The sequence below is a fragment of the Tupaia chinensis genome, unplaced genomic scaffold (assembly GCF_000334495.1).
Source record: "Tupaia chinensis unplaced genomic scaffold, TupChi_1.0 Scaffold000014_1, whole genome shotgun sequence".
Taxonomy (NCBI): domain Eukaryota; kingdom Metazoa; phylum Chordata; class Mammalia; order Scandentia; family Tupaiidae; genus Tupaia; species Tupaia belangeri.
Genome location: NW_006159444.1, coordinates 4,052,687 through 4,070,220, shown reverse-complemented (window position 1 = coordinate 4,070,220; position 17,534 = coordinate 4,052,687). Strand labels below are relative to the sequence as shown.

At 37.9% G+C, this 17,534-nt stretch overlaps 1 protein-coding gene across 1 annotated transcript in view; it reads right to left on the bottom strand.

Annotated features, from left to right (window-relative positions):
* SYNE1 (spectrin repeat containing nuclear envelope protein 1) overlaps positions 1-17,534 on the bottom strand; it is a 596,966-nt gene that overhangs the window by 502,480 nt on the left and 76,952 nt on the right. The window contains exon 3 of the mRNA XM_027769865.1: positions 6,019-6,080. Within this exon, the coding sequence (XP_027625666.1) occupies positions 6,019-6,080 (62 nt within the window). The remainder of the gene's footprint in view (positions 1-6,018; positions 6,081-17,534) is intronic.

The window sequence follows — 17,534 nt, the reverse complement described above, 5'->3', positions numbered from 1 at the left end:
AAAGCTGACAGCAGTTAGGGTGCCAACCTTGAGGCAGAATGTTTCTTAGTTATAGGACAAACCACCTGTCTTGGTTATTTAATCAGCAATAGAATCAGGAAAACTTGACTCAAGAAGTTCTAGAAGATAAGGAAAGGTTATGAGACAGGTCAACTCATTTCTTTGTAAAATAATTTACCTACTGAGAAATGTTTTTATTGTAATAAGGCTTTGGGGCCTGCCTGTGACTGAAAAATCATTTTCTTGTGGAGTTATATGTGTGTTGCTGATAGGTAATAATGACTTTTGGACAAACAATTTTTAAAGATATTTTCATGAGAGGCTTAGTGAGACCCTTGGCATAACATATGGTTCTGCAGAACCTAGCTAGCAGTATATGTGTATGTGAGTGCACACACACATGCATGCACACACACGTGCCTGTTGCCCAGGTCTGTGGGGTGCTAAAGTAATGAGCTAAAACACACTCTAGCACCCAGAATGGCTTTGAGAGCAAGCGTTTTACAAAAGCAGCAAGAAAAGTGACACAATGTCTTGGTCCAGAGGTCACACACAACAGTGAGCTGGTTTCTATAAGTTAGATATTATCATCCTCAGAATTCTCAGAAGGAAATGAGGACTCTGTAATGGGGAGGGGAGTGTATAGTTTCATTTGAATTTGGGATAGACATAAGTGTAACCTCACTGAGACTCTGAAGAAGAAATTGCAGGCTGAATGTGTTTTCTAAAAAGATAAATAGAAGTAGAGATGGAAATGGAGGTAAGGATGACAATGATTTACTACTAAGTGAAGCAAGTCAGACTATGAAAGAGAAGCATTGTGTGTCCCCATTCAATATGTATGGAATGTCGGCACTCTAGGGCAGAAACTGAAAGATTGGCAGGGATAAAAGCATGGAGAACGATGGTGACACTAGAGAGAGTGCAGGAGGAGGGTGGGAAAGAGGAGAGGGTGAGAGGAAGGGAATCAAGGGGAAAAGAAAGAAGTAAAAATGTTTAGGAACGCAGAAATGGAAAATTATCTGTTGACGGTACTGTGTATGGTAACAATATCTTCAAAGGAACCAATGTACAGTGTATTCATAATGGGAAAATTCATTTGGTATGCTGTAGTAGTAGGAGGTAAAAAAAAGAACGAATATATGTAGATACATACATAAAAGAGTCTTTTGTAATAAATACTTTTTTTAAAAGATGGCAATGAAGAGATTTATGCAAAAATGTGTAATGTAAGGAAAACATGTGGACTTTAGATTCTTGTCTGGATTAAATTTCCAGATATATAAAGACATATGCTGTGAAATAACTTGTTAAGCACTTAGAGAAGGAAACAGAAATCATCCCCCATCCCCAACAGGAGGAATGGCCACATCACAATCTCTTCTCCTCCATCCTCCTCTTGGGATTTTGGGCACATATACACACTTGCCTGCTATGTTTTTCAAGCCACTGGGGCTGGAGCTCAAACTGCATAGTCAGTCATGTGGGATCCAGTGTCTGTGTCTTAATTACCACATCATCTGCTGGCCCAATGGCTGAGATAATCAATACAGTGTTTAACATTCTTTTTTTTTTTTTTTTTTGCAATACAATGTTTTTATTATCCAAAGAAAATAAAAAATGAAAGACTTTTATTTTTATTTTTAATTGATCACCATTTTCTGTATGATACACAACTGCCTAGAATCACTAGGATTTATAAAGAAATTCCAAAAACTAGTATATATTGTAAAAGTTTTACAATGTTTGAAATTTCTCAATGGTGGAAAGGTGAGATAGGAAAAAGTACAAAATAATTTAAGGCATCCTAAATTGTACTTATGGTGCAGTTTCCAGAGAAGTGTCAAAAATGAGAATTCTACAGCACAGGGAGAGGACAGTCAGGGAAGGAAAAGGGATGGTCTCAGAGGAAGGCATGGGGGCAGTTGCCAGGGACAGGCTCATTTTGTCACATGTCGTTTGAAATTGCTTCACTTTATAAAAAGGGCTTGTACCACACATTAAAGGTAAGGCTTAAATATTTCAGTAGGAAAGAGCAGGACTGAGTTCAAAAAGCAGGGCTGGGAAAGAGCCTAGGAAAGGATGCACACTGGAAGAGTTACTTTCAATAACAACAACCAACTACCACATAAATATGCGCATTGCTTGGAAACAATGATAATAATAAATTCAAAACCAAACTCTCAGTATGTAATTCCTCCACAAAGGTCCTTTGTATCCTGCGCACTACAGCATACTTTCTGAGTTACTGTTCTTTTTAAGTATTCAGTATGTAGATGAGTATCCGAAGAAATCAACTTTTCACAAAATAATTAACCTTTCTTTTTAAAAAATGAAAAAAAAAATAATTTTAATATATTTTAACCAATCATATTAGGGAAAAAAACTATTAAAAATTTTAGGGAGTGTTTTAATAGTTCAAGGAAATATAGAATTTTATATGCTCTTAGTATATATTAAATTTACAGCTCCTCAGGGGCGAACAGGTGATGTGATGGTTAAAATGCTGGACTCTCACATGGCTGACTACAGTTTAGGTTCCAGATCAGGTGGCTTGCTTTTTCACTTTCTCTATTTTCTATCTCTGATGAGTGCATGTGCCCTATAGCAAATTTTAAATTAATAGTAATAAAGAAAATTAAATAATTAAAAATAATTATAGCTCCTTATACCTGTTGACTAACCACTTCTAGAAATTTATCCTAAGAAGAAAAATCATGGGCCAGCAAGTGGTGTGGTGGTTAAGGCATTGAATCCCATGTGGCTGACTCCATGCTTTGAGTCCCAGACCAGGCAGTTGAAAAGCACACAGGATGCATGTATGTGCATGTCCAAAATCCCATAAGGAGAATGGAGGGGAAAGAATATGGCACAGCCATCACTCTTGGGGGGTGATCTCTCACATTCCTTTTCTCTGTCTCTCTCTCTCTCTCTTCAGTAAGTGCGCATACCCTATAACAAAAAAAAAGTGTATTAAGAAATGTATGTCCAAGAATCTTTGCTGTAGTATTTTACTTACTATTAAACTGTGATAACCCTATAAATCAGTGGTTTCCCAACCTTTCTGACACCAAGGACCTGCTTTGTGGAGGGCAATTATTCCACAGATGAGGTTAGGGGACAAGGTGGTTTATGAGAGCACACAACCTAGAACCCTCATATACATAGTTCATGGTATGGTTTATGCTCCTATGAGAACCTAATACTTTCACTCATCTGACAAGGGGCAGAATTCAGGCAGTAATGAGAGTGATGGGGAGTGACTGTAAATACAGATGAAGCTTTGCTCACTTGCCCCCTGCATACAAACTGCCATGAACTTCCATAATTAAATGTTCACCTCCTGCTGTATGGCCAGTTCTTTTTTTTTTTTTTTTTTTTTAAGGATATATACCAGCAAGTTGGATTTTTTAAATTTATTTTTTACTTATTATCATCATAATCTTGTTTATATTACATTGACTTGCTTATAACTTTACAGTGTATTACAGTGCTTCTTCAAAAGGGAATGCCATGCATGTCAGTCAATACAGACACATTAAAACCCCCATTTCATCATTCATTATCTTTTCATTGTTTTTCCTATTCATTATTATAATTATTCTAATTATATTTTTAACCAGTCAATCACTATTTCTCATTTTGCTTGTAAAAAGACTTTACCCATCATGAAATACTTCTCAGACCCATCCTGTTGAGAATACTATACATGTCATCATCAACAGGTAATAAGCCATATCTATGTCCCACTAATGTCATGCCTCTCTATTTGTTCTCTTGCTATCTTTCTCTATCCTCTTCTCTTCAGCCCCCCATTCCACACTGTCTTATTCTTCTTTAGTATTTTCACTGCTTTTATGTCCTCCAATATTTCGCTCTCTACCATAGAGTATGGATAGTTGGTATATATTAAGTGGATACATACAATATCTTTCTTTCATAGCCTGGCTTACTTCACTCAGCAACATATCCTCCATATCTGACCACTTTATATCAAATGCCAGGGTATTGCTATTTTTTATGGCTGAATAGTATCCCATAGAGTATGTATGTATGGCCAGATCTTAACAGGCAACAAAACTGGTTGGTGACCTGGGGGTTGGGGATGCTAACCTCAATGACCATCAATAGGCAACTAGCTAATTCGTAGCAGATAAATAAAATAGAGTATTATTTAGTCATTAAAATGATTATGTAGTTCTCTACTGATCAATGAGGAAAGATGAGCTGTGTGACACAGAGGCTTCCAGAATAGTATCTCACAAAATCGTTCATATGAAATGATATGTTTGTATTTAGGAAAGTAGAGACTAATATTGTAATGATGAATACATCTGGATTGTGTAATTTAGGTGACTTACTTTCTTTATAGTTTATAAATTTATTATTAATATGATTACAATTAGAATGCAATCTTTTACTATAATAAAAAAATGGGACTAGGGAGAAGTGTTCACATGTTGAAATATTCAGTTTGTAAGCTAAATAATGTGATTGAATGTAAAAGAGAAAATAAAATTTAGAAAATTGTAAAAAGAAAATTTTTAAAAGAAGTTGAAAAAAACTTTAATTTCATTTTGGAATGGGGAATTGATGAAAATTCTGTGGAATAAGAAGTAGCCAACTTGTGAAAACGAGCCCCAAAGTTGTCAACCCTATTGCATTCACTGCCTTTTCTTGAGGCAGATTCTGGTGCTACTACTGGGCCATAGAACCAGCACTTGACTTTTAAGTAGAGGTTACAGGAAAAACAAGTATAGTTTATCCTGTATCTAGACATTGTTCTAGACTTCTTTCACTGTTAGATTGTGAGTTTTTCTCTTTTTAGAGAGAGATTTTTGCTATAGCACATGTGCATTCACCAGGGAGACAGAGACAGAAAGAGAGAAATCATCCCCTAGGAGGATGGCCATGCCACAATCCTTTCTCCTCCATTCTCCTCTTGCGGTCTTGGGCATGTACACGCGTGTGACTAGAATGAGTTTTAAGCCACCAGGTCCAACGCTCGAATCATGGTTGACTATGTGGGAGTCCAGCAATGTAACCATTATGCCATCTGCTGGTCCAGTGAGCTTTTCATGGCCTGGAAAAATGTCTTACTAATTTTTCCTGTCTCAAAAATCTAGCGCTGACACAAAGTAAGCAGTTAATATGTAGAACAAGACTAAAATGTATTACCATTCTTTATTTTGGAATTATAAAAATGGATTGGAGGAAATTTCTGACCAAAAACTGTCCGTAGGGTTGTGACTTTCATGTTAAAGATACTACTTTCAGCAAAAGGATGCTCTAGGAACATTTTGGCAATCTTTCTATCATTTGAATTTACTTATTCAAATGTGTTGTATCTTGGTATCCTAATCTTTTCATCAATCTAATAAGATTAATTTTATTATCATTTGCCAAGAGCAAAATTGATTTTGTATTAGTGTTTCTTATATTAATTTAAAGACATTACAATGTCCAGACACATAGTCAGCCACTTACTACAACTTAATGTTGGTGTGGATAACGTCAGAATGATTTCAGTCTTCTTAGTGTCCTGCCACCCCAGTGACTTTTTTATCCAAGTACCTAAGGGGGAGCTTAGACACTGTTGCAATCATCTTAGATTAAATTATTTGCTCACAGCACATCACTTACTGTTGCTGTCTTTTGTGAATAAGTGCACACACACACACACACATGCACACACACACACACACACACACACACACACAAATCTAGCACAAATTCTTTTTGCTATGATAAGTACACTACTATAGAAGAACAGCTGGATGAAACATTTCAAAAGTCGTGGAACTGATGTGAAGTAATTGCTCCTGACTCTATCAGTTCATTTCTTCCCAGAGCAAGCTATTTAGTGTCACATTTAGGTGACAATTAAACAAATAGGATTACTGATATCAGTGATTAGTAGTAGTGACAATATCAACAACAGTGTTCTTTCATATTGTGCACTTAATGATTCCTAGGTTCAAGTTAAGTAAACCTGCAACTCTGAGTCATTTCCATTACCTTGACCAGATGAGAGTTGATCCATTTTGTGAAAGTGCGTTTTTGTACAATTTCTTGCTCATCTAGAAGAAAAAAAAAATTGTCCAGTTATATAACAATATGTCATGAAGTTGCACTATGAAAAATGTTCATAGTTATATCACTCTAGAAGGATTCATAAGATGAGTTTACTTTCTAACTCATTTTTTTTTAGGTTTTTGCCATAGGGCATGTGCACTCTCCAGACAGAGAGAGAGAGAGAGACAGACAGACAGACAGAAAACAACAAATGAACCCCCAGGGGGATGGCCACGCCTCAATCCCTTCTTCTCCATTCTCATCTTGGGATCTTGGGCATGCATACACACACACCCGGTGTGAGTTTTAAGCCACCGGGTCCGGGACATGAACCATGGTTGACTACATGAAAGTCCAGTGACATAGCCATTACACTAACTGCTGGTCCCCTTTCTAACTCATTTTTGCCAACCCTTCCTTAAAAGAAGGATTGATACAAACCCTAGCACATGAATTAATATGACAATCTATTTAAAAATTATCAGCAAGTGCTTTAAAATTGGCAATATCTTAGCCCTGTGTTTACTTTAATATACTTAAAAGTTCACTGATGAATTATACCTCAATATATCTGCTAAGAATTAAAGTTCAAATCTGAGTGCAGCAGCATGCACCTGTAATCCCAGTTACTCAGGAAGCTGAAGCAAAAACTGATGAGTTTGGGGTCAGCATGGGCAGCATAGTAAGACTCTGTATATTAAATAAATAAATAATAGATAAAAAGAAAAAATAAATAATTAAAAGTTCACTGAGCCAACTCAATGCCAAGGTTACACTGCCCAGAAAGATGTGAAGGTGGAACTGAGTGATAAACAAGCCTGTGAGTAGTAGAGGGTTACACAGTAATGCACTGAGCTAGAGCTCTAGACGTGAGACATTACAGGGATTTGACCAGATGGAGAGAGTGGTGAATAAACCCTAAGACGACCTCCAAAACTTCCCACCTCCTGAGCCCCCACTTCGGTATAGGTAGAGCACAGACAGAACCTGAACTTCCTTCTGGCTGATAGACTATGACAAAAGTAATGAGGTGAGACATCTATGCTTGTGTTACTGTAGGTTATTCCAACTTAGCTGACTAGAGAGATAGGTCCTCCTGCTGGCCTTGAAGAACCTAACAGTTGGGCAGTAAACTGTATATGGAGAGGGCTAATAACAGGGAACTATGAGCTCCCTTCAGGAATGAACAGTGGCCTTCAACCAACATCCAGTAAGAAGCTGATATCCTGGTCATATGGCCACAGGGAATGAATTCTTCTAACAATATGAATGAGTCCAAGATGAGAATGTGACTCACCAGCTGATACATTAATTATAGGTGTCATCAAGTTGATACCTTGTGAGACCCTGAGCATGTGACATGGCTAAGCTGTGCATGTACTTTTGACCCACAAAAATTTATAGGTAATAAATACATGCGTTTCAAACTGCAAAGTTTATGGCAATTTGTTGTAAAACACATTAATATGGAAGTATTAAGTAATATGGGAAATTATGAGCAAATTAATATGGGAATAAAGAGGTAGAGCTCAGTATGGCTTAAATTACAGGTCTAAAGAAATCAAGAGCAGAGGACATCCTTTTCTGTTTATTCTGCTAACATCTGCTGAGTGTCAGCTCTTTGTGAAACACAGGACTAGATACTGCAGGGGGTACCGACAAACAAGTCATAATTTCAACTCTTCACCTTTCCATGGATGGTACCAACATCCACATCTCTACCTGACCTTCCCTGGGCTTTAGCGCAGAGCATTTGACTACCTAATTGAATGTGAACCTTATAAGGACAGCAATTTTATCCCTAGTGCCTACCAATGTGACAAATAAGAATAAATAAATGGGGATTGGCAGGTGGCATGGTTGTTAAGGTGCTAGACTCCCACATGCAGACTGCAGTTCAAGTCCCCGGACCTGCCGACTTGCTTTTTCCCTTTCCCTTTCTCTCTCTGTCTCCCTTTGGTCAACTAAAAAATAATAATAACAAATAAAATTAAATGAATAAATTATTATTTTATAGAAGAATAAATAAATGAAGAAAATAAACAACAAAATCTTTTAATTTGGAGAAACTTTGGATATATTCATACAATTATATAATGCCATTATTCTAATATATTTTACACATACTTTTTTGTTTCACTTTTTTGTTTCGAATATATATCCAAAACAAACCTGATTATGGTAGGCAAGATTTTCTATACACCAGGTAGAGATATTCTGTAACTATTGGTAGATATTATGTTTTAATTAATTAACTATTATTTAACTATTATATATCATATATATGTACTCATTCATTTAATTCTTACAACAAATCTCTAATCAGGAATTACAATGATACATATTTTACAGAAAATATGATCAAAACATATAAAGTTAAGTATCTTTACTAAGGTCACTCATGGCAGAAGCAAGTTTTAGACTACAGAGTTTTTATCCCTATGCCGTTATATTGTTGCTCAAGGGTAGACTAAAAATGACTACATTTGTCATATCAAATATTAATCTCATGAAAATGATAAATTTATAGTTCAATCAACTTGAGTTTGACCTTAAAATCTTTATATTCTATAAATAAAATCACATAGCAGCAAAATGACCTTAACCAATCAAACCAGGTTTGATAGACTTAGGAACGTTATAATATATAAAATCAAATTCTAAATCTAAATTAGTACAATTGAGTATGTATAAAAGTAATTTATAAATTTAGTTAACACATTTTGTAGTTCAGAGCTCAGTAAGGTTTGTCTATAAGAGGTCTTCAAAATTTTAATGGAAAATGTGTATTATGAAAAATTGCACATGGATTTCAATTTTTTTGCACCAAAATAAAATGCTTTAATTTCATTTTCTGTAAACTCTCTGAAGTCCTCTCACATATTCCACAAATAAACCAAGTCCTTTAGTTCTAAGAATCACAGAGAACGAGAAGCAGTTTTATTCCCTAATTTCTATTAATTCAATGTTAAAACCCAAATGGTTTTGAAGTCAGATTATCCTGGATCTGTTCTTTCTTGTCTACAACACTGAATCATAAGAACATCTATCAGTTTTACTTCCTAAAGAGCTTGCCTTGACTAATATATGTCTAACTCAAGTTGCCATTAGTTTCTGAACACCTGTTCATTCCTAGCTCTGGAATCTAAGTTCGAGAGCAGAAGGAAAGCTGCAGGCAGAGAAGGTAGTGAATCTTCTCAGGAAAAGAGACAGCCATTCAAAAAGCATGGTATGATATATTAAAGTGAAAGAGAAAATATGTAAGGACTGCATTATAAAGTAGAGTGGGAGTAAAAAATGAGCTGGAGGTGAGTTGGAAAAATAGGCAATAAGCAGGTTATTAAATACTTTCTATGACAGACCAAGGAGTTTGGTTTCTATCTGATGGTTATTCAAATTTCTATGGTTTGAATGAGACAATGACCTGATCATATCAGACCTGAGGAAATGAAGACAGCACTGAGGTTTAATTGAAGGGAAAAGAGACTGAGGGCAGGCATATTTGGGAAAATAGAACACATGTCAAAGGTGGTTAATTCTCTTCTGGGACAATGTCAACTGGGAAAGATGAACAAAATGGCTGGAGGGAACTATCAGAAGTAAAACCCAAAGAAGAAGGGACAAGAACTAAGGGTACTTTCTAGAAGACTTTGGAACCACGATTTTGTGTGGCTTAAGACTCCTTGAAAAAGCATCCCCAAAGTGGCTGGGAAAACTATGCTATGAAACAGATGCTGCAGAGAGAAGAAACTGCATGGGGTCCAATCTGAGACCAGTTTTTGGTCCAAGCAAGTATTACTTAATAGATGTTGTTCAAGTCTTCCTATAACCTGAATTTTTTTTTTTTTTTGGAGAGGTTTTCGCTATAGGCCGCATGCACTCGCCAGAAAGACAGAGACAGAGAGACAGAAAGTGAGAAATCACCCCCCAGGGGGGATGGCCACGCTGCAATCCCTTCTCCAACATTCTCCTCCCGGGATCTTGGGCACACATGCACAAGCACCCGCAGTGAGTTTAAGCCACCGGGTCTGGGACTCGAACCGTGGTCGACTACATGGGAGTCCAGCGACATAGCCATTACGCTAACTGCTGGTCTCCCTATAACCTGAACTTTGATTAATTTCCAAGGGCCAGATTTTAAAGTTAAAAACAACCACAAACAATTTATGGGAACTCTCAAGGCCCTCCACCCTCGAAACTTTCATCACTGGTTCTGTTTCAAAAGCAGTTGACCCTATGTACGCCATAAGTTGGAGGCTGCTAAAACTCAAGATCCATGAAGGAAGGTTATGACAGGACATGGGCCTGGTGAATGTTGCTATATGAAATCATTCCCAAATCCAAGGCAATGTCTCTCTAGAAATGAGTGAAAATAAAGGAAATGGACTCAAATATTTAGTTTCTGTACTTCTTTTTTTGCCCACCATTCCTTAGTGCTTTGTCATTTGGGGACAAGATTATGACATGTGACAAATGCACAAATGAACCCAATTTAGCAAGGGTGTTTACACTTGACCATGAAGGAGTTACCACGCTGACTATAATCAACAGCTTTCTCAGTGGCATGTCTTATTAACAGTGACTGGATGGTATCCCCAATTGTGTTTTATTCTAGGTAACTTCTGCATGCATCTGTACTCACACATGTGTCCAAAATTTGTTTCAAACTGTAGGTTTTGGGGGCATGGAAAGAGCTCCAAATAGATTTTAAGGAAGCCAGCTTTGTCCTAAAGGGACAGGATGGTTCAAAACAATTGGAAAACTTTGGAACCATGACTTTGTGAGGCTAGGAAGAAGACTACAAAAAGGATCAATCAGAACCATGAGCCATTATTTATCATAATGACAAGCAATATCCTTTACCTCTGAATTAAAGGAGTAGCCATGTGTGCCTGACTGGAATTCAGAATACTTAGCCCTGTAATTGCAACCTCCTCTCCATTCTCTCCATTTTGGAACAGAAGCATCTCTAGCAATGACCCTGGTCCTATCTCATTATTGCATATCAGATCAATGAGGAGTAGATAACTTCTTCCCTTAGCTTACAGATCATGGATCCAGATGAATTACCCAAGGAGACTCTTTTGTATCTGAAGCAGAAGCAGATCAAGTGACGCTGGGGTTTGAGTTTGATGTCAAGCTTGGAGCTAGAGAGACTTTGGACATCCTGAGAAGGAGTAAGTGTATTTGGCATAATGACCACAGGACAGATTTTAAATTATGACCACAGAATCCTTGGTTCTGATATGCATCCTCCTTTGCAATGTGACTTTGCCCTTCCTCCCACCAAGGAGTAGAATTGATTTCTCCTTCTTTTCATCTGATCTCATATTGCACTTGCTTTGATTAATAATGCAGCAGAAATGACTTTATGTCATCTGATTCCAGGTCTTCAGAGGTCCAGGAGTTTCTTGGATTATCATCTTAAAACCATTGTGAAAGAAAACAATCTATATTGGTGGATGAGTCCATATGGAGAAAAATCATGATGTCTCATGTAATACTGGGAACGAACTACTGGATATATGAGTGAGGCCAGCTTGGATCTTATGGCTCAGCCAACCCTATAAATGAACTCAGGCATATGTGGACCCAAGTGAAACCTGCAAATTGAGTCCTATGACTTCAGATACCTTCTCTCTCCCATATCCACACATACCTGATCCCTCGTTGGAAGAAGGCATTTTACCCAGAGTGGTCACCTTAGAGATTAACCCACTGACCGGCACATTTTTGGTATGTGTGTTCATATCAACAATCTATATTTAATTGTGAACTAACCAGCCAATACACAGATTGAGAAATAATGAATTGTGATTGTTTTAAGCCACAAAGTTTAGGAGAAGTTTGTTATATGGCAAAGGCTAACAAAGCAAAGATGTCTATTTGTATGACAGACAAATACACACATGCACATGATCCTCCTTCTTTTCTTCTCTCACTCTTTCTTCAATAACAGAAAAGATTCTGGGCTCACTTGGGTGGGTCCATTTTCTGGCCCTTTGATGTTCTGATCAGATGACTAATGGAAAAAAAGATGGCAAGGAACCAAAGTTCCCAGTTACTTGGCAGAAGTTCCTGCCTGAATTGACAGGAGAGGACAGGGAAGGAGAGGAGGAGAGAAGATCAATAGATATCTAGAGCGGTGGGGTGAAGGAAAAAGGTAAGTAAAGAGAATTTAAAGGGAGTCTTGCCTAGGTTCAGTGCTTTAATCACTGCTTCAAAAAATTATTTTTCAAGTGAATGTCAGGAAAGACATTTTGCTTTAAGACTTTTCATAATCAAAGTTGTATTTCTTTTGTATAAACCAGTAACTACATCAAAAGAGCCCAGTTTCATTAAAGTTTCATTGACAAAATGTTTAAGTCTAAGGCATAGGGGATGAGAAGAGTGTGTTTATCCCAGTTCCTGAGTCAGAGTTTCATAACTTCAGTACTACTAATACTGTGGGCAAGATAATTACTTGCTGTGAGAGTCTGTCACATGCCTTATGGAATATTTAACAGCAGCCCTGGGATCTACTCATTAGGTGCCGGCACCCCCTATTCTAGTCTGACAATCAAAGGTATCTCCAGAAATTGCCAGATTTCTGCTGGATGGTCAAATCATCCCAGCTGACAGTCATGTAAATCATGCCCTTTTTATCTATGGGTGACAATGGGCATAATGTGGCATGAACATCAAGTGATATTTAAGGCATCATTGTTACTATCAATACTTCAAATGAATTATTATTGTTCAATTAACCATGAAAAAGGTCATTCTCAGGGCCAGCTGGTGGCATGGTTTTTAAGATAGCTGGATCCTACATGCCTGACTGTGTGGTCTGAGTCCTGGATCCAGAGACATGAAAAACATGCCAGGTACATTTGTGTACATGTCCAAAATTCTGAGAGAAGAGTGAATTGTAGAATAATCAATCCTCTAGAGGGTCCTTTCTCACACGCTCCCATCTCTGATTCTCTCCAGGGAGTGCATGCACTGTGTAGCAAACTAAAATAAATAACTAAGTAATAATAGCGGTCTATTCCCACAATTTATTGGTTTACTTAAGCAGAAGTTCTTTACCTGGAGTTGTATCTACTTAAAAAGTGCCAAAATGCAGTAAGACCAAGACTTTTTCTGAAAGATTATACATAAATTGTACAATTTTCCATATGAATGACATACCCTATGATGTCTGAGATACTCTGTCATTCAAGGCTAGAATATTTGGCCTTAAATAGTGGAGAAGAGTAAATAGAAGAAGGTATGTATATCCTGATAGTATATTTGGTTTATTTTACTAATATAAAGCTTTAAAGGGACCAGTAGATGGTTTAGCAGTTATATTGCTGGACTCGTACATGGCCAAATGCAGTTCAAGTCCCAGACCCAGTGGCTTCAAAATCACACCAGGTACATGTGCATGCATGCCTAAGATCCTAGGAGGATAATGAAGGAGAAGAAACTGCAGCATGGCTAGCCCCTCTAGGGGGTGATTTCTCACTTTCCCTTCTCACTGTCTCCGTCTCTCTAGAAAGCACATGTGCCCGAAGAAGAAGAAGAAGAAGAAGAAGAAGAAGAAGAAGAAGAAGAAGAAGAAGAAGAAGAAGAAGAAGAAGAAGAAGAAGAAGAAGAAGAAGAATTTTAGAAGCCTCAGTTGATCAGATTCAGGTAGTTACTATTAGTTAAAAATATATTCTGGGGACCACCCTGTAACCTAGTGGTTAAGGAAGCCAGATCCCAAATGGCTGATTGTGGTTCAAATTCTAACATGGCAACATGAAAAAACAAAAACAAAAACAAAAAACAGGTACATGTGCATGTGTGCCCCAATAGGGGGTGCTCTCTCCCTCTCTCTCTTCTCTCTGGCAAGCACACAGAACCTTTGGCAAACTTTTAAAAATGAATTTTAAGGGAACCAGCAGTTAGTGTAATGGCTATGTCGCTGGACTCCCACGTAGTCGACCGCGGTTCGTGTCCCGGACCCGGTGGCTTAAAACTCACGCCGGGCGCGCGTGTGTGTGCGTGCCCAAGATCCCGAGAGGAGAATGGAGGAGAGGGGATTGCGGCGTGACCATCCCCCCTGGGGGGTGATTTCTCGCTTTCTGTATATATATATATGTGTGTGTGTGTGTGTGTGTGTGTGTGTGTGTGTGTATGCTCTGAATCATTTATTGTAATATTCTAATTTTGTCACAGGCAGAATAGAAAAGCATGTCAGCTAAATATATATATTTTTTTTACTTAAGAGAATTGTAGGGGCCATCAGATGGTGTGCTGGTTAAGGTACTGGATTCTCACATGGTTGGCCACAGTTTGAGTTACAGAAGAAGTGGCTTGAAAATCATGCTGGGCACATGTGCATGTGTGCCCAAAATCCCAGAAGGAGAATGGAGGAGAAGGCATTGTGGCATGGCCATCCCCCTGGGGGATGATTTCTGACTTTCTCTTCACTTTCCCTCTTTAAGTTTCTGTTTCTGTCTCTCTGGAGAGCACATATGCTATATGGGAAAAAAAAAAAAAAGGAGAGAGAATTGTAAAATATTTTGGGGATGGAGCATTTATGGATAAATGGTTTTTAAGGACACATATAAGACAACATTCCAGACATTGGGTTAGTCTCTGAGGATACGCAATGGTGAAATGCTTTCATCTCATGAAGAATATGTAACTTCCTATGTGTGGGCATGTAGAGAGAGACAGTAACGGGAACATCAGCCTTGAAACCTCAGTGTCATAATTTTTTAGTAAATTATTTGGTGGCAAAAAAAAAAAAGCCTGACCTGAATCGCAAAGAGGCTATTTATAACCTTTCTTTATCCCAGTTAATGTGAAAATTCATACTTTTCTCTTCATACATATTGATGTCTTTGATTGCAAGGCGCTATGACAGACTGATTGGGGAAATACACATGTGGTGTGTGAACCATGTTACGTTCTTAAAATCAAAAGATTCTGGATTGAAACAAAGCTATGGAGCCAGACAGTGGTGTGGTGGTTAAGGCAGCTGGATCCTACACGGCCAGCTGTACAGTTCAAATCTTAGATTCAGCATGCTGTTGGAATATGTGCATATGTGCACAAAACCCTGAAAGGAGAATGGAGGAGAAGGGATTGTGGCATGACCATCCCCATGGGAGATTCTCTCTCTTTTCTTTCTCTCTCTCTCTCTCTCTTTCTTTTCCTGGCACAAACAGATGCCCTCCACCAACAAAACAAGGTTTAAAAAAGGAAAAGAAAATAAAGTCTAGGGCTCTATATTTTGCATAGGCATTGCATTACAGTACAGTGTACAGTGGTAGAGGCATGCACTCCGAAGAGTAACAATCAATTTAGAGGAAGGAAGCACTAACTAGAATGAGAGAGCGAAAACATCAGAGCTCATTGTGACAATTCACGTTGGTAGCTTCTTTCAATACTTGTTTGTTCTAAAGAAAGATAATACATTTAAATAGTTTTGCAAAACTTCTCATCTCTCTCTTATCTTCATTGCCTTTTCCTTTTTTTCTGTGAATATAAATGTTGCAAAATAAATGATCTTATAAAGAAGGAATACGACTACCTTATATTTGCATAACATTTGCATTCACTCATGTTTTACGTGAATTTCTCATTTGGTTCTCATAAGTAACCTGCTGACTCACAGAGAAGTAGCATTCTCCTGGATGTAAATAGTGAAACTAATTCATAGTGGGAGTTTTAAAATATGCCAGGAATTTGTAAACTGGCCTAAAGCCTAGAGAGTTACAGAACCATGACTGCAATTTAGGTAGTCAGACTCCTACTCTAATCTAATTTTGACCGAATCTATTTGCAGGTTATATGATTCACTTATCCAATAAATTTCCTCATGCCCCACCTGTGTGCCTGTCATTTTGTTGCAAACAGCTCTGGATGCAGTATGAGAAGGTGGGTTCAGTTTCTTAAAGTTTAACAGGGAGAACTGGAGTCTAAAAGAATGACACACCACAAGTTTTGTACGTGCAAAGAGAAGTTACAAATGAAAAGGGACATGAAATATATTAATAAGTTAAAAAAACAATCACTCTTATGAGGTTAAACTGAATGCAAATGTGGAAAATAGGTAATCCATACCATTTGCTAGGATGGACTCTAAAAGGAAATTGTTGCTTCTACGTTCAAGAGTTTTCCGAATAAGTTACACCTAAGGGCACATGTCAAAGACAACAAACAGCAAGTGGCATGCTGGTCAAGGCACTGGACTCCCACACAGTCGACCACAGTTCAAGTCCTGGACCTGGTGGCTTGCTTTCTCATTTTCTCTCTCTCTGTCTCTCTGTCTCTGTCTCTGTCTCTCTCTCTCTCTCTCTCATGAGCACACATGCCCTATAGCATATTCTTAAAAAGTAATTAATAATGACAATAAATAAAATTAAATTAAAAATTAGAAAAATATAAAGGACAACATGGGGACAACTGAACTCTGGTCTCCTTGATGAAGGCGTATTTCCAGCTAGAGGGTACAAACACCTTGAGGCCCACGCTGGAGTCAAACAGAGCGACCACATGTAGCTGCCTTTTGTAGAAAATGGATGTCTCCCTATGTTGCCAGAAAGACACTGCAACCTTGAAATCTCTTCCTGTTGTCGATTCTTAGTAATACCAGGGCAACAGAAAGAAAGAAACCGTAAAAAATATCCTGAAAAGCACCTTCCTACCACCACTTTATTGTGACATGAAACTACTTCAAGACTAGCATTTGATTTCATGTTGGGGACTAGATGGACAGCAGTGATCACAGTGCTCATACACTTGATAGCCAAGAGTTAGTCTAGGCTTTTAAAAAATACAGTTCTCCCCAATGAACAGGACTTTTCCCAGAGAGTGCTTCTAAAGTTCAGTTATGTTGCTTTTCTTTAACGTATTGCCTTTTATCTTAAGCATAGCCAGGATTGCAATCCTATCTTTTCACATTTGGGATTTTCTTTTTTCTTTTTTAAAAGTGATACAGGGCACATGTGCAGTTTGAAGAGAGCCATGAGGAGGGGGTGATGTGAAAGTACCCCCAATGGGCATGCTGCTGCCTTTCCTCCTCTGTTCTCCTCGTGGGATTTGGGGCATGCATGCACATGCGCCCAACCTGTTTTTCAAGCTGCTAGTCTGGGACTCAGGCTGCACACTCAGCCACATGGGACTCAGCTATATTAACCACTATGCCGCCAGCTGGCCTCACATTTGGGATTGTATTTATTTTCATCCTCTGCCCTAAATTTCTTTTTCCTCTAAATATTATTTTTACCAATGATCAAACATGAATAAAATAATTTGACACAATCACACATTTTATCCTGCCTGTCTCCTTTAAAAGAGATGAGGAAAGCTATCATTTTAACATCAAAATTCATAAATCTGAGATGGAGATGAGAGGAAAAAAAAAACCCAAAAAGAGTAAAACCAAAAAGCAAAGTCAAATTGTAGAATTTGAAGAACAAATGTTGGTCATTCTAATCTCA